Source organism: Xyrauchen texanus, chromosome 4 (assembly GCF_025860055.1).
Source record: "Xyrauchen texanus isolate HMW12.3.18 chromosome 4, RBS_HiC_50CHRs, whole genome shotgun sequence".
Lineage (NCBI taxonomy): Eukaryota > Metazoa > Chordata > Actinopteri > Cypriniformes > Catostomidae > Xyrauchen > Xyrauchen texanus.
The window spans coordinates 21,223,101-21,241,588 of NC_068279.1; the positions used below are offsets into that span (position 1 = coordinate 21,223,101).

At 38.6% G+C, this 18,488-nt stretch overlaps 1 protein-coding gene across 1 annotated transcript in view; it reads left to right on the forward strand.

Annotated features, from left to right (window-relative positions):
• LOC127643152 (rabankyrin-5-like) overlaps positions 1–18,488 on the forward strand; it is a 30,811-nt gene that overhangs the window by 7,655 nt on the left and 4,668 nt on the right. The window contains exons 5-21 of the mRNA XM_052125743.1: positions 340–463; positions 2,053–2,202; positions 2,326–2,491; positions 4,327–4,531; positions 4,637–4,705; positions 8,900–9,099; positions 9,183–9,280; positions 12,297–12,507; positions 12,641–12,739; positions 13,753–13,902; positions 14,261–14,436; positions 14,634–14,752; positions 15,584–15,740; positions 15,999–16,199; positions 17,495–17,671; positions 18,063–18,210; positions 18,318–18,408. Of these exons, the coding sequence (XP_051981703.1) occupies positions 340–463; positions 2,053–2,202; positions 2,326–2,491; positions 4,327–4,531; positions 4,637–4,705; positions 8,900–9,099; positions 9,183–9,280; positions 12,297–12,507; positions 12,641–12,739; positions 13,753–13,902; positions 14,261–14,436; positions 14,634–14,752; positions 15,584–15,740; positions 15,999–16,199; positions 17,495–17,671; positions 18,063–18,210; positions 18,318–18,408 (2,541 nt within the window). The remainder of the gene's footprint in view (positions 1–339; positions 464–2,052; positions 2,203–2,325; positions 2,492–4,326; positions 4,532–4,636; positions 4,706–8,899; positions 9,100–9,182; positions 9,281–12,296; positions 12,508–12,640; positions 12,740–13,752; positions 13,903–14,260; positions 14,437–14,633; positions 14,753–15,583; positions 15,741–15,998; positions 16,200–17,494; positions 17,672–18,062; positions 18,211–18,317; positions 18,409–18,488) is intronic.

The following is an 18,488-nucleotide window of genomic DNA, read 5'->3' on the forward strand; positions in this document are numbered from 1 at the left end:
TGCCGATTTTTGCCTTGCGATGAGAGAAATCCTTTAGGATTGTCTCAGATGGCATAATCATGGCCAAAATCAAACCGTGTGCACCTGCCTTAAGTCCAAGATGACTGCCACATCATCCAGTGCAACATACACAAAATTACAGAATGCACCTTTAAGACTCCAATAAGACTTGCAGATAAGGTTGACAGTGTCAAGGACTCTTGATTTAATTTTGTCAGAGGTGTAAGTGATGTCAAAATTATAACTTTTTTTTTTTGCAGCATATAATGCAAATTACAGTGTGTGACAACTGACACAAGGTCAGAACACAAAGTAAACATTTGTTGCTTTCCAATGCAGATGTGAGAAAGGAGTGATGTCATCCGTGAACGTGAGGAACTGCATCAGGTTCTACCAGACAGCCGAAGAGCTGGATGCCACAACATTGATGAACTATTGCGGAGAGATCATTGCCAGTCACTGGGTGATTATCAAGAGTTATCCTCATCCTCAAAAGACTGATCAAACTCAGACAGATGTGGGATTTGTTTTTATAGATACACACAACCTCAAATATCTTATTGAAGGTTTTTCTTCATTTGTGGACATTCCTTTCAAATACCAACAGTTCACTACAGTCCCATGTTATTCATCCAGCTCCATTTGTGCTACGAACACACACATTACCCCAAATTGCAACTTGTTGAGGAGAGATGTGATATTGCTTTTACAATCACTCTTGGTATTTTCACCTGGTGGACAATGAAACTTACGAAATCCCAAAGATTTATACTGAAGAGCCGTATCTAGGGATATCGTTTACTGTAAGTTTGGGAATGGTCTTTTTTTTTTTTTATGTGGGCCAGTAAGCAGCTACCTAGCAACCACCCAGATCACCCTTACAGCTAGAGGTTGACTCAGGCCTGCCCAGACTCCCGACAGGTCCCTGAAAAATTATACCAATAGACTCCTTCAGTCCGGCCGATGCGCCGGTATGTGTTGGTGGGCCGATTTGTCACAAGTGTTGTGCATAGACTATCAGCGGTGTTGATCGGGGCTGCCTCTATCTTTCCGAAAGACATAGGTAGAGACACAGTGAATGTGCTGACGAGGGACATTTCCATATAGACACATTTTTCATTGCATGCCCTCGCTTCAATTTAGAACACTAGATTATCTAATCAAAAAAACGAAAATATGCATTGAAGTGAGGATAAAACTATGAATATTGTCAACGATGTAAGATTTAGATCTCAACAGCAACATTAGGTGTCATTGGTTGTTTTTATTTTACCTCTAGACTCTAGAGGAGTCTAACTGTAGACTCCTCCAGCACAGGCCACAGAGGAACACGGAAAAATAAAAATTATAAAAAAAATTGACAACTGTATGCATTGATTTTTAGCAACTATCAGCACCGATAAATTGGATAAACCAATATATCTGTCTACCTCTACTAACAACCACCCAACCACGTCAAGCAACCGCATAGCAATACCCTAAACCTACTCGGAACACCTTAGCAACAGCATTGCAAACCCCCAAAGCCTTCCACAACACCGTAGCATTGTGGCTGCTGAAATGCTTGTCCATGCAAAACAATTTCATCAGAAAATGTAAAAATCAAGTTTTATTAAATGGAGGACTTACTGGTTGATGAATTACTGAAACCCCAATATAAAGCCATTTCGATTGGTAAAACATTTTCCATTAGTTTCATTGTCTCTGGTACTAAACAGCAGGCTCTGCTTGATGTTTGGGGACTCCTTTATGACTTATCGTAAATTCCTGCAGAGTATAATGATTGATTCTCAAGGTTATGTTTATGGTTGAGGTTATAAAAGAAACATTGTGATGGGTATACAGGCACTCTCAAAATGGGCCCAGCAGACCTTGATACATGAAGGGAAATTGAGATGTTTAAATAGCATATGGAGCCACCCACTGTTTAAAGGAGGAAAGCGTTAAGACTGGGTTTAGTGTGTATGAATGTAGACATGAGGGTGTGCAAATGAAAAGTGCTTAATTGAGTATAAATGGTCTCTTACTTCCCTTCCACCCTCTCTCAAACAGGATGACTTGCAGAAAGAGGACTTCAATACTTTGGATGCTCAGCTGCTGTACAAGATGATCAAGTCCAAGACAGACTACCCCCTTCACAAAGCTATTAAAGTGGAAAGGGAAGATGTGGTCTTCCTTTATTTAATAGAGATGGACGCCCAGGTAAAGAGCCAGAACTCAATCAAAGAAGTGTTCCTCCTTTAAGTGCCATTATACAAAAGGGTTGTTTTTAACCTCTACTGATAAGCCAATTAAGGTAAATGTTTCTTCAATTCCATCCCCAAGTTACCAGGAAAGCTGAATGAGGTGGATACAAATGGAGACTTGGCACTGGATCTGGCTCTGTCCAAGAAGCTGGAGAGCATTGCCACCACACTGGTAAACAACAAGGCAGATGTAGACATGGTGGACCAGAGTGGCTGGAGTCTTCTACACAAAGCCATACAGAGAGGTGATGAGTGCCTTTATTTAGGTATTAACACTTTACAATAAGGTTCCATTTGTTAACATTAGTTAACATAACTAGATAACAGGAACTAACAATACTTATTATGAATATATTAATCTTACTTAATGGTACTTTCAACATATACCAATACATTTTTTATATCAAAGGTTGTTGTAGTTAACATGATTAGTTAACGCACTATGAACTAAAACAAACTATCAATAAACTATTGCATTTTTTATTAACATATTAATAAGTTATGTAACAAATATATTGTTTATTGATTGTTCATGATACCTAATGCATTTACTAATGTTAACAAATGGAACCTTATTGTAATGTGTTACCATTTTTTCTTCAAATTTTGGGAACCTGAAGTTAATCATCTTGGATTGCAGCGATAACCAGGAAGGTGCATCCAACGCATGCATCTACATGCATTTACACGTTTAATTGCAAGACATTTTCTATTTGGCCATGGCAATGTTTACTGGTGCTCTTCTGAGTCACTCATTTTGACACAATGAAAGCCACAGAGCAGATTCTGATACTTTACTAGGTTATCATATACTGCTGGGTCCAAATAAAAAATCTGATTTTTTAAAATTACTTTTTAAACTAGGAAACTAACAAAGTTTTAACAAAAACATAATTTAAAGGGATAGTTCACCCCAAAATGATAATTGTCTATAATTTACCTCATGCCATCCCAGATATGTATGACTTTCTTTCTTCTGCTGAACACAAAGGTTTTTAGAAGAATATCACAGCTCTGTAGGTGATTTTAATGCACCTGAATGATGGCTTGATCTCTGAAGGTCCAAATATCACAAAGGCATTACAAAACTAATCCATATGACTCCAAGTCAATGTCTTCTGAAGTGACCCAATCTATTTTGGGTGAGAACAAACTAAAATGTAATTTCTTTTTCACATTTTGCCACTGCAGTCTCAAGGCATGATCATGATTTAAAGGTAAATTACACTCCTAGTGCCTGAGGCATGCACAGAGTGCTAGATGGAGCTATAGGAAGTGTTATCAAGCTTGAAATCATGTTTGCAAAGGAGACTGCTGATGTCAAGGTTTATAGTGAAAAGGGGGTTACATTTTGGTATGTTCTCAACCAAAACCGATTGGATCTCTTCAGAACAAATTGATTAAACCACAGTGTCTTCTGGATTACTTTTATGCTGCCTTTCTGTTATATTTAGACTTTCAGAGTTCTTGCAATGTATGGACCTACAGAGCCAAGATATTCTTCTAAAAATCTCAATTTTGTGTTTTGCAGAAGAACAAAAACGTCATACACATCTTTGATTGGATGAGTAAATGATGAGCGAATTTCTATTTTTGGGTAAACGATACCTTTTTTAGATAGAACGAATGTTATGACATAAAAAAATATATAAGGTTCAGTACTTTTTGTAGGTCACTAATCATGCTTTTGTTTGTGCCATCTTTCCACAAGATGCTCTTTGCAAAATTTTCGAATCATGCAGGAATAATTTGGATTATTAAGGTTTTTCAAGGTTTTTTAAGTTCATGACATCCGTTTCACATATACAGTTTTCGAGAAATTAACCTACAAATGAGTACCTATGAAGTTTGTCTTTGCATATAAGCTAGGATTGGAGAAAATATTTTAACACCAAAAAAAGTTAAACACTTCAGCTTTAAATCAAAATGAAGATGTACCTGATACTGAGAGATTCTGAAATTCATAATAATATTTCATATCATCTATGCTGCCTCCATAACATTTGCATTAAATATCAGATGATTCTAAGCCTTTTTGGTGGTCTAAAACTTTCTGTCCTATATATAATTTTCTTCTTAGGTGATGAATTTGCCTCCACTTTTCTTATCCGACACTCCGCGCAGGTGAACGCTGCCACAGTGGGGGCAGTAGAGACGCCTCTGCACCTGGTCTGTTCCTTTAGCCCTAAGAAACACAGTGGTGAGGTTATGGCTGGCATGGCCCACATTGCTGAGGCTCTGCTCAAAGCTGGTGCCAACCTAAACATGCAAAACAGCAAAGGACGGTAAGCAACCAAGTTCAAACAAAAATTAAGTGAAGGGTTTCTTTGGCATTTTTTTGGTAGAGTGTCTTTCATAAATTGATTTTATTTTTGTATTCCAATTCTTAGAACGCCATTACATGAGGCTGTGGTGTCTGGAAATGAGCCAGTCTTTAACCAGCTGCTGCAATGCAAACAGTAAGAAAAATCAAAACATGTATTCAATTATTAACCTGAAATCACTGATAAAGGCTATGGTTTGATTAGTATACTAGGCATCCCACTTGTATTATTTCTGCAGGATGTTCATTGTATGTACCGTAATTTCCGGACTATAAGCCGCAACTTTTTTCCCACGCTTTGAACCTCGCGGCTTATACAATGACGCGGCTAATATATGGATTTGTCCCGCTTTCAAATTTTATTAAAAAAAAAAACAAAAAAACATTCTGTGACGTGCTCAGTTTTTTGCCGGCGTGAAGCTTTCATTGGACCAATGAAATTGCCGAACGGGTTAAGGTCAAACAACTTTTTTTGTTTACTGTTTAGATTAAATCGAGCACGCTCAAACTTCCCATCATTCTGATTACGGTAGTAATTTTGTCACCCTCACCATGGCAAAGACATGGAGAAACGCATATGATGCTGCTTTCAAGTTGAAGGCGATTGATCTGGCTGCTGCACGGGAGCTTGGTCTTAATGAGTCGATGATAAGACGCTGGAAACAGCAGCGTGAGGAATTGACTCTAAACTAAAGCTGAGGCTATTCAACTCCGACACCGAAGGAGATGACTTCAGTGGTTTCAGTGCACAGGACGAGGAAGATAGTGACCAATGACTTTCTTGGTAGGCTACTGTTTACTGCAAATGTTTTATTACAAGCCGTGTTGTGGCAGCGGGGCGTGGTCAAGCGCCCGTCCGGGAGAGAAAAGCGGTAAGGGCGCTTACACCTGCGCTTAAATTATGTCTAACACCGGTGTCTAATTTCAAGTGCCCTGCTTCACGTGTCCTTCTTGGGAAAACTGTCACACGGGCACCAGTGTGACAGTTTTCAGCAGGGCACTTGACGTTCCAGGTAAGGCTTTTAATGGCCACAGCAATGTTTACAATCAATTTTATAAAGTTTCTCAATTCTTCTATGCGCCAACACTAGACTGACGTGTGTCACTCTCTCAGCTCTGTGGCTGCTGCCTTTTTATGCCGCTCTCCCCATGCTTACTGAAATTAGACACCGGTGTTAGACATAATTTAGCTCAGGTGTAAGCGCCCTTACCGCTTTTCTCTCCCGGACGGGCGCTTGACCACGCCCCCGCTGCCACACCGTGTTTCGTTAAAGCCTGCGTAAAGTTAATTTGTTTCAATGTACCGGTAGGCACCTGCGGCTTATAGACAGGTGCGGCTTATTTATGTTCAAAATCATATTTTTTGTAAAAATCAGTGGGTGCGGCTTATATTCAGGTGCGCTCAATAGTCCGGAAATTTCGGTAGTATGCATTTCTTTCTTGATGCATGGAATGCCTGGAATAAACTACTACATATGCCAAAATGTGACGCATGTAATAGTGCAATGTGTGTATCACAATTAGGGATGCACTGATCAGGATTATTACAGCTGATTCCAATCACCGAACTTCTTTTCAGCTGATTTGCAGATATCGATCACGATACCGATCATTTCATCTTTTATCTGGATCTCTGTCATAACTGGCTATATGTAAGCTTTCTGCACAGCGTCACTATTAAATTAATTTTCCTCTTCCCAGTTATATCACTTTAACACGCTTTTTTTTTTTTTCTTTGACAAAAGTTTAAAAGGCTTTTTAAAAAAACATATATATTTTTTTAAATAAGACAAACAAATATAGGCTAACAAAATATTAAGATAGATGGCCCTATATAAAAACTTTGTCAAACTGCTAACCCATTGGTGCAATTAAACTTAATGTAATGTGTTTTGGTTATGTATTCATTGTCATTATTTCATCTAATTCTTATTATTCCTTATTTTATTTCTATTTTATATTTGCTTTCAAATTAATACATTATGGTATCTTAATATTGTATAAAGAATTATATTTATAAATGCCCTCCCTGCCTTTTCATTTAGTTGTATGATTGTATTAATAGTTAGTTTTTAACTTGTTGGTGCTTGGACATTAATGAGGTGAACACACACTCCCCCAAAAGTTCGCATTGTGACGTATTTCCTAGTGAAACAGCTTATCGAACAAGAAAACATTTAGCGTGGGATTTGAGTTTAGCGGAACGGAGGCAGATCTGAATGAGAGGTTGCAGTGGACACACACACCACTACCATCGTGCTGCTCGAGTCAGAGTCGGATATCGGTGAAATTGAGCAGCGATCTCAACACATTTATTATCAAACTGTCAACATAAACGCACAAGCACATCTCAGTCTTTGCTTACAAAGAGGCTGTAGCAAAATTAGTGAGTTAAAGATAACCATATTTGAACGTTTTGAATAACAAAACACTTAATATAAAGGGAAAATACACCTACTCATGCTGTGCATCTCAAGATAATTGCATTCAAAAATATAAATAAACTTCAGAGGCATCCGAATCATTGTATTAATTGGTGATCACCTCAGCAATATAGGTGTGAAATGTCTTAAAAACAACTGCAAATTATTCGCCATTATTCCTATTCATTCAAAATTTAAATTCAAACCAGCTGACCCATAATCAAGGATGTTTGGGTTAAGGAAGGATAGTTTTGAAGGAAAACAGACGAAAGTACACCATGCCATCTTCACTAACATGCAATTGACACTTCGTTCAAATCTATGCAAGGTTGTGGTATTTATAAGAATGGGCCGGGTTTAAACAGACTAAATGATTGGAGAAGTCCTGCATACTTCATTAGAAAGAAGTCTGTTTCATTAGAAGATCGAGTTATTACATTTTGATTAAAGATTACATGGTCAAACCTTTTTTTTATTTTTTTATTTTTTTTATATATAAAACAAATGCATGGATGAATCGTTCACAATAATATCAATAACATGCATCTAGAACATAGGGTGAATTTTCATTTCATACCGTCTTTATTAAAGATGTTTGAATTAAACCAGATCTTGTTACTCATGTTATTACTGAGCTACCTGTGCCCGACTGAGAAGCTGCCACCATGAACAGTAGTAGGGACCGTTTCACAGCTCATGCTGTTTTCCTTTTGCCTTGTCGCGTGTGAAACACCACAATAACGGTACAGAACACAAACGTTTCATATTTGCCATACCTCTTCTACTGCATCGTTCTTAACTGCTGAATCAAGTTTGTTGTCTAAAAACACTATGCCAGTATTCCACACACTGCGAGTCCATGATGCCATGACAGTGTTGCTTAAGTCTTAAACGAGCCACGCATCTTTTGCAACATGAGGGATCTGTTTATGCGATCGGCCAAATCACTGAACGAGTCCTAGGATATGAATATCGGCAGATAACCGAGCATCCCAAATCGCAATGAAGTGCTCTTGATTTGACCTTTTATTTACTTGAGAAAAAGAACAAAGTGATATCAACTCTGATTTTGAACAAATCTGTCTTGACTCATTATTTGTTTGAAATGTAAAGAGTTGGATTAAAAAAGCAAAGTGACAAGTTTCATTTCTTTAATGATAACTGGACACTGCTCTCTGAATGAATCATATAATGTAATGAGGTATTGAAAACAATGTATCATACTACTGTTGGTATACAATGTGTCTCACAATAGTACTTTTGGATGGTGTACTCAGTAGGCCCTTAAAATGCTAAATTTAATGGTGATTAAATTTTTGAAGCCTCAAAGAAATGTCACATTTTCCAAAATGTCACATGTGTGCCTGTTAAGTTTCACTTCCACATCTGAAAGTTAAAGTGGAGATTCAGAGTAAAAAATTATTAAAATATTTATCGGTTTCTCACCCACACCTATTATATCACTTCAGAAGACATGGATTTAACCACTGGAGTCGGATGGATTACTTTTATGCTGCGTTTATGTGATTTGTGGAATTGCTGATCGCCATTCACTTGCTCTGTATGGACCTACAGAGCTGAGACATTATTCTAAAAATCTTTCTTTGTGTGCTGCTGAAGAAATAAAGTCATACAGATCTGGGATGACATGAGAGTGAGTAAATGATAATGATAGTTTTGGGTGAACTATCCCTTTAAGTCTCCAAAAACAATATTATCATAAATCGTGTTCCAACTAATGTATTTGCTCTCTCAAGTAAATAGACAGGTGATGTCCTTATTAAAAAGGTGATTGGCTGTTAAGACTTTCATTCTTACAGCGCCATATTGAATGTATGCGAGTGTCCTGTCTAATCCGGTTTCTGTTTCCCTTGTTTAACCCTGTAATCCCTCCCTTTCCTGATTAGGCTTGACCTGGAGCTGAAGGATCATGAAGGCAGCACTGCACTGTGGCTAGCCTTGCAATATATCACTGTGGCCTCTGACCCCTCTGTGAACCCCTTTGAGGATGAGGTCCCTGTTGTAAATGGAACCTCATTTGAGGAAAACAGCCTTGCAGCACAGCTCATACAGAGAGGGAGCAATCCTGATGCACCAGATTCCAACGGTACAAAAACAATCTCTTTCAACAGCATCCCTATAGAGACTTATTCCAGTTCTTAATTTGTCTTCATGCCATCTTCTCCACAGGGAACTGCCTTATGCAGAGAGCAGCTATCACAGGAAGTGAAGCAGCCACTATCTTCCTGGCCACACATGGAGCTAAAGTCAATCACACCAACAAATGGGTGAGTCAACTTAGGCAAAATTTTGGACACACCTACTCATTCTTTACTCTCTATTAAAAAAAATTAGGAAATAGTAATGCTAATAATAATCAAAAACTGTGAAATACCTCAAAAATATGAGAATTATGTAGTGAATAAATGATGTAAAGCAAATTACTGTCTTGTACAGTATTTTGGCATATTCAAAGTAGCCACAAATTTCTTATTTAATAGCTCTGCCTCCTCTGGGCATTCTTTCAACCAACTGAGGTATCCAAGTGGGATGCATTCTAAACAGAATTTAAGGAGTTCCCTTGTATGCTGAGCCCTTGCTTTCTGCTTTTCCTTCACTAGCCGTCCACATTTCCATTTTGTAAAGAGATTCGTAAGTAGATACAATTTAAATTTGTCTACAATAATTGAATGATAAATGACAATGATAAATTGATGATTTTCAAATAAATGAGACCAATTAGATATGATTTATCTTTCTTATCGTGGGCAGGGCCAGAAGTGTGCACTTCAATTTTAAAAGTAGCCGAATACACACAGTAATTCACTAATATGTGGAACCATTTGAAATCTTAGAATCTGAACTTTTCATAGAATTCCATCACTTTAGCATTTATTTGACATAAAATAAAGCTTGAAATTATGTAGAAATATGAATTGAAAAAGTTTTTCACACAGCACTTAAATAGGCAAGTCATGTGTGACTGTATAGTATATGTTGTTGCCCTAGTACCACAGTTTGAATTATATCAAAGAAATAAAGAAATGGCTTACTGTATCTGATGTGGAAGAAAAAGACTGGCCTGCACAAAGCCCAGACCTGAACCTCACTGAAAACCTTTGGGGTAAATTGGAATGCCAATTGAAAGCCAGGCCCCATTGCCCAATTTCAGTGCCGGACCTCAGTGATGCACTTGTGTCTGAATGGGAGCAAATCCCTGTAGCCATGTCACTACATGCAGTATAGTGGATAGCCTTCCCAGAATAGTGGAACTTGTTACTGCACCAAAGGAAATTGATGCTATGGTTTTGAAATTGAAGGTTCATCAAGCACATATGTTGGCAACTTTTGGCCACATAGTGTACAGTGAGGAAAATAAGTATTTGAACACCCTGCTATTTTGCAAGTTCTCCCACTTGGAAATCATGGAGGGGTCTGAAATTGTCATCGTAGGTGCATGTCCACTGTGAGAGACATAATCTAAAAAGAAAACTCCAAAAATCACAATGTATGATTTTTTAACTATTTATTTGTATGATACAGCTGCAAATAAGTATTTGAACACCTGTCTATCAGCTAGAATTCTGACCCTCAAAGACCTGTTAGTCTGCCTTTAAAATGTCCACCTCCACTCCATTTATTATCCTAAATTAGATGCACCTGTTTGAGGTTGTTAGCTGCATAAAGACACCTGTCCACCCCATACAATCAGTAAGAATCCAACTACTAACATGGCCAAGACCAAAGAGCTGTCCAAAGACACTAGAGACAAAATTGTACACCTCCAGAAGGCTGGAAAGGGCTACGGGGAAATTGCCAAGCAGCTTGGTGAAAAAAGGTCCACTGTTGGAGCAATCATTAGAAAATGGAAGAAGCTAAACATGACTGTCATTCTCCCTCGGACTGGGGCTCCATGCAAGATCTCACCTCGTGGGGTCTCAATGATCCTAAGAAAGGTGAGAAATCAGCCCAGAACTACACGGGAGGAGCTGGTCAATGACCTGAAAAGAGCTGGGACCACCGTTTCCAAGGTTACTGTTGGTAATACACTAAGACGTCATGGTTTGAAATCATGCATGGCACGGAAGGTTCCCCTGCTTAAACCAGCACATGTCAAGGCCCGTCTTAAGTTTGCCAATGACCATTTGGATGATCCAGAGGAGTCATGGGAGAAAGTCATGTGGTCAGATGAGACCAAAATATAACATTTTGGTCATAATTCCACTAACCGTGTTTGGAGGAAGAAGAATGATGAGTACCATCCCAAGAACACCATCCCTACTGTGAAGCATGGGGGTGGTAGCATCATGCTTTGGGGGTGTTTTTCTGCACATGGGACAGGGCGACTGCATTGTATTAAGGAGAGGATGACCGGGGCCATGTATTGCGAGATTTTGGGGAACAACCTCCTTCCCTCAGTTAGAGCATTGAAGATGGGTCGAGGCTGGGTCTTCCAACATGACAATGACCCGAAGCACACAGCCAGGATAACCAAGGAGTGGCTCTGTAAGAAGCATATCAAGGTTCTGGCGTGGCCTAGCCAGTCTCCAGACCTAAACCCTATAGAGAATCTTTGGAGGGAGCTCAAACTCCGTGTTTCTCAGCGACAGCCCAGAAACCTGACTGATCTAGAGAAGATCTGTGTGGAGGAGTGGGCCAAAATCCCTCCTGCAGTGTGTGCAAACCTGGTGAAAAACTACAGGAAACGTTTGACCTCTGTAATTGCAAACAAAGGCTACTGTACCAAATATTAACACTGATTTTCTCAGGTGTTCAAATACTTATTTGCAGCTGTATCATACAAATAAATAGTTAAAAAATCATACATTGTGATTTCTGGATTTTTTTTTTTAGATTATGTTTCTCACAGTGGACATGCACCTACGATGACAATTTCAGACCCCTCCATGATTTCTAAGTGGGAGAACTTGCAAAATAGCAGGGTGTTCAAATACTTATTTTCCTCACTGTATATGTGTCTGTGCATGTGTATGTATGTGTGTTCATCATAAGATTGTAAACCATATACAGTTAAAAAAAAAATATATATATATATATATATATATATATATATATATATATATATATATATATATACAGTGTATATATATTAAATTATTGGAATCTTTTTTATTATTATTTGGGGGTTTTTCTGTCAAATTAAATCAGTTTTTTGCAAGTATGTTTGTAAGGTCAACTTTTCAATTTTAGTGTGAAAAACTGCAGGTGAGCTGAAGAAGTTAATGTCAAATAATTTTTCTCTTTAACAACTTTCTTATTTCTTGTCATAATTTTTACATTTAGGGTGAAACCCCGCTCCATACAGCATGCCGCTGTGGGCTGGCGGGGTTGACTGCAGTGTTGCTCCAGCAGGGGGCAAACCCTAACCTGCAGACCCACTGCGCCCTGCCTGATGGAGGTGAGAGGTGCCAGGGTATCTTCCTACAGACCCCGCTCCACCTGGCCATTGTTCACAACAACCCAGATGTGGTGTCTGTTATACTAGAGCAGAAAGGTGAGGAATGAGGAGTTGTTAATATATGGATGATGAAGGATATTTGATTTGAGTTAAAATGGGGTACCTTGAACTTGTTCAGCCATACTTTCCCTTGCTACTCATAACTTCACTTTTCTTCCATCTTCCACAGCCAATGCACTGCATGCCACCAACAACCTGCAAATCATCCCAGACTTCAGTCTGAAAGACTCAATGGATCAGACTGTCCTGGGTCTTGCACTCTGGACTGGTGAGTTTCCTTCACTGAAGCCACGCTAATAATGTTTACTGACTTTGCTGCTCATGCAGACCATTGGATTTGTATTATTGCAAAAGAAACCCAGACAGGGGGATCAGTACCCTGATTCAAAGCAAATTCATCAAATTCTTAACTCTTTCCCCGCCAGCGTTTTAAAAAAAAGTTGCCAGCCACCGCCAGGGTTTTTGACGATTTTCGCTAAATTTAATGGCCCACAGAATATTTTCTTCCATGAATATATGAAGATGCTATATATCATAATAAAGATCTGAGCCTCTGCTTTTAGGGTTAAAAAAACGATTTTATTTTATCTTCATTTGTTCTTTTTTTATTGTGACTTGAACAGAGGTCGGTTTTGTCAAAAAACAACATTTCAGACAAAAAGCTGAGAAAAAGGCATGTTTATGTCTGATATTTTGAGCTTCTCATACTCCACTTCATGTTTGAGACGATCGCAGTCTGTTTCTTTGATCAAAGAGTTGCGTACTCTTTCAAAACATGCGCAGGGGTCTTCCTTACCGTATAACAACTAAAACACGGAAACCCGGAAAATTCCGTGTTTGGCGGGGAAGCGTTTTTTCATAAAACACGAAAAATTCCGTGTTTGGCGGGGAAAGAGTTAATGATGCAGTTCATAAATGACATTCTGTAGTGGAGTAGAATTACCATATGGCAACTTTCATGTTTTCTCTGTTCTTTTCTGAGATTGAGGGGAAAAAAAGAATCAGAACTGTTCTAAAATTTGTTTAATAGTGCAATTTGAGGAGCACTGCAGCATGTGTCTTACCTGTAATAGTGACCTCAGGAAAGTCTTTGTTTTGAAAATCTTGTGACTTTTTCTGAATAATGACTTGAAAGTGAAGGAAAATGTTATTGAGGGCTAAACAAAAATATTTGATCCCAGAACTCTCTAATCGACTAGTCGAAAGCAAGTATTTCTAAGAACAGTTTCTAACAATTACATAACAGTTATGTTTATTCTTTCATCTTGTTTGCATTACCAGGTATGCACATTATTGCCGCACAGCTCCTGGGGTCTGGAGCAGCCATTAATGACACCATGTCTGATGGACAGACTCTGCTGCACATGGCCATCAAGAGACAGGACAGCAAGAGTGCCCTCTTTCTTCTGGAACACCAAGCTGACATCAACATCAGGCACTATATGCACCAGTTTCTGTTGTATTGTTTGAAATGTTATTAAAGCTTGTAATGTCAGGGCCAAAGCACAGCAGTGAGTGCACATGCGGTCGACATGTTGAACTGTAGTCTTTAGGCAGCTAATACAGTTTTGAGTCTGGTCTATGTCATGTCTTGATTTCTTTGCCTGTCAAATTTCACATAAAAAGGCTACACCCCTAAAAATCATGTCATACAATAAAACAAGCATTTGTTAATGAAGACTCCCCATGCATCAGCCATGACTGTGGATTTCGAATTTCTCATATTAACTTTTAGTATTGGTTACAAAATGGGCAACCAAATCCTCATACCACAAATCCCTCATTCTTTTTTCCAGGACGCAGGAGGGGCAGACGGCCCTGCAGTTGGCCATCAGTAACCAGCTTCCGCTGGTGGTGGATGCCATCTGCACAAGAGGAGCCGACATGTCAGTGGTGGATGAGAAGGGAGATCCTCCACTCTGGCTAGCTCTGGAGAAAGGTTTAGAAGACATTGCATCCACACTGGTAATAACTGCATTTTGAAAGGATCGATTGTTTCTCAGTCATTAGTAAATTGTTTTTACTCATTAATGTTCTCCATTTAGGAACTATTTCTCATCATGCTAAGATTTTAACTTGTTTTTCTTCTCAATTGTCCATTTGATCTTAAACACATAATTGATTTAGTCATGCTGGTAAATTGACTTGTTTGTTTGGATTAGGTCAGGCATGGTTGTGATGCAACATGTTGGAGTTCAGGGCCTGGAGGCTGTCAGCAGACGCTTCTTCACAGAGCCATCGATGAAAACAATGAGGTCACCTCCTGCTTCCTTATATGCAGGTTTGCACTCCTCTCCTTTCCCATGCTTATGATGAGCAGGATTCATGTTTCAAAAATGCATGACATGCAATTTAGATTAATATTTTCATTACAGTCATGTCATTTTGACCCTCATTTAAAAAGATGATTTACTGGTGATGCTTGTAATTAGATTCATTGCCATACTGTCTATAGTCTAATTTTACAAATTCAGAGTCTCGTTCTTTAAAATTTTTCCATTTAAAATGTATTTGTACAGCACTTTTAACACACATAATGTCTTAAGGTCCCTTGGGTTCTGAGGTTTGTTCTCGCCATGGTAATGCACGTTAAGCATGTTCAATAGGACTGCTCGCATCTGTACTTTCATAGAGTATGCTTCGGCCTTTATTGTCACCAGTGAACAGCTTTATTAAAAAAAATCATTCCGTATTATTTTTAAGCCCCAAGTGACCAAAACAAAGGCGACTATGGCAAGGGGAAAAAACTCCATAAGATGTTTGTTAGTGGAGGGAAAATGTTGGGGAGCCAGTCCTCTTGTTTTACATTAAATGTATATATGCCAGTAGTATTTTTGTACAGTAAGTGTAATACAAGTAATGTACTCTTTGAATATATTCAAGTGATTTTCCAAGACATTTTGTACTATAGTATGTCAGTGTTTAATTCTGTAATGATAACGATAAAATTGTAAGGGCTTTTATAAGACATTCAATTATATCTCCTGAAATATAATTATGAATTGGTGCCATCATTCTTCATCATCATTGCTCTCATTTTTCTTGTCATTGTGATCAGAAATTTACAGTATGTGATGACCCAGTGGCCTTTTGCAATGTGATTGTTTTTTAGTGGCTGTGATGTGAACAGCCCCAGGAGGCCTGGCCTTAACGGTGAGGGAGAAGAGGAGGCGAGAGACGGACAGAGCCCCCTGCATATGGCTGCGTGCTGGGGTTTGGAGGCAGTTGCACAATGCCTTCTGGAGTTTGGAGCGAATGTGAACGCACAGGTCCACACCGATGAACCATGAACAGATTTATAAATTCACTATACTGTTACTGTGTTTTGCCTTCGTATGGAATATAGTTTCTTTCTTTTTAACTTTAGATGAAAGAAAGCAGTGATTAATATGTATAAATGTCCCATTCTGGGCCATCATTGACTCCAGAATAATCTAACCGCTGCTAATTTATTTATGTATATATGTTCCATATGCACACTGATTAAATTGTTCTGACAACTGCAATGCCTATATTTATGGATGCAGGATTCAGAGGGCCGTGCTCCCATCCACATCGCCATCAGCAACCAGCACAGCGTCATCATCCAGTTGCTCATCTCCCACCCTGAGATCCGCCTGAACATCCGTGACAGACAAGGCATGACGCCTTTTGCCTGTGCCATGACCCACAAGAACAACAAGGCTGCCGAAGCCATCCTCAGTAGAGAGCCTGGTGCTGCCGAACAGGTGTGTGTGTGTGTGTGTGTGTGTGTTTGTGCATGTTCATGTTTGAGATGGACAAAAGGCACTTTCACACATACAGAATTTGTTAAACTTTATAGTTTTAGGAAACTGCTGGAAAATCAGCTCTGCAAAATTAGCTGGCTTAATGAGTTGTATCATTGCTGGAAAAATTCCATATTGATGCTACGTGTGAATGAAGCAATAACATTAATTATTCAAGCACACACAAGGTTAGGACACTTTGATGCAAGAAGTCTGCTGTCAAAGAGTTTGAGCCTTTCAAAATATTATGAAGAAGCTGATGCAATTTCTAAACACCCTTTGCATGTAGGCCTGTATGACATCATGAGCTACTAGCAAAATGTTGTGGTGAAAGTTTGCTATAATTGTGGCGCAGCAAATTGGTTAAATGGAGAGTTTTAAGGCCATTTTTGTGGTGGAATGTGAATGGCACTGTAGCAATATATACTGTATAAATCATGTTAATGTGTAAAATATATATATTTCATAGTGCTGTAATGGTTTCATGCATGAACGTGGCTGAGTTTAAAGAGAGAGTTCACACAAAAATGAAAATTCTCTCATCATTTTATGACCCTCATACCATCTCAGACGTGTATGACACTTTTTTTTTTAGTAGAACACAAAGAATTTTAAAATAATATCTCTGTAGGTCCTCATAATGCAAGTAAAATTTGATCAAACCTTTTGTAGCTCCAAAAATCAAGGAAACATAAAAGTAATGCATAAGAATCCATAAGTGATATAATAGGTGTGGTTGAGAAACAGTACAATATTTACCCCTTTTTTAACTCTACATTTCCACTTAAACTTTCACTTTCAGATGTGAAAGTGAAACTAAACAGACACCACATGTGACCTTCAGATGTAAAAGTGAAAGTGGAGATTTAGAATAAAAAAAACTATTTACATTTTGTTTTGTTTCTCACCCACACCTATTATATCGCTTTTGAAGACATGGATTTAACCGCTGGAGTCTAGTGGATTACTTCTGCGTTTCCTTTATGTGATTTGTTTTGGATCCACAAAGGTCTGATCACCATTTACATGCATTGTATGGACCTACAGAGCGGAGATATTCTTCTAAAAATCATTGTTTGTGTTCTGTAGAAGAAAGTCGTACACATCTGGGATGGCATGAGGGTGAGTAAATTAAGAGAATTTTAATTCTATCATTTTATGTTTCCTATTACACAGCCATTATGCCTGACCACTCCTCTCCTCAGACAGTCCTCTCCCTCTATTTGCTCATTGTCTTTCTCTCACTCTTTCTTTAGGTGGACAACAAAGGTCGCAACTTCCTGCATTTGGCCGTGCAGAACTCTGACATAGAGAGTGTGCTCTTTCTCATTAGTGTACAGGCCAATGTGAACTCCAGAGTGCAGGACAGTGCCAAACTCACACCTCTACACCTGGCAGTGCAGGCAGGATCTGAGATCATCGTCAGAAACCTGGTAAAGAAGACAAAAAGTAGTAGGGATTGTTTTGTAAAGGGAACAATATAGCCACATGGATAGTAATGATTTCAGATTGAGTTTATGCATCTGTGAATAGTTCTTATTCATTATCTGAACAGTTGCCTCTTACATTAATCTTGACTTGAGCTTGGCTGCCTGTTTTATAACAATGTAGGTCTCTGTGCCACAAGTGTCACCTAGATTACGTATGAAATAGCTCATAAGAACTTGAAAAACATTGTGTAAGTTCTGCACTCTTGATTTGAACTCTGTACTTGATAATGCAACATGTTATGCTGCAGACTGGAGATTGTTGGCAGTAATGTTATTTTAAGTCATTTGTGCTGAAACTTATTTGTGTATTTTAATGTATTTGTTCCTGTATTAGCTCCTAGCTGGTGCTGAATTAAACGAGCTGACCAAACATCGTCAGACTGCGTTGCATCTTGCTGCACAGCAGGATATTTCCACAATCTGTTCTGTCCTGATCGAGAATGGCATTGACTTCGCTGCTGTAGATGAGAATGGAAACAATGGTAGGCTATTGTGCTAAACTCAGATTTAGAGTGAAAATGCTCAGAAGTTTACATCATTTACTTTTATGCTAATGTCTTTGAGTGAATCAAATTTATTTTTCTACTAGCTCTTCACCTGACAGTGATGCAGGGACGCCTGAATAATGTGCGTGCTCTACTCACCGAGTCCAACATAGATGCAGAATCCTACAATCTCAGGTCCAGAATATTACAGTTTCACTCTATACTTAAACTAATGAAACTTAAGAATGCATTTCTGTGTCAATCGTTCATATATC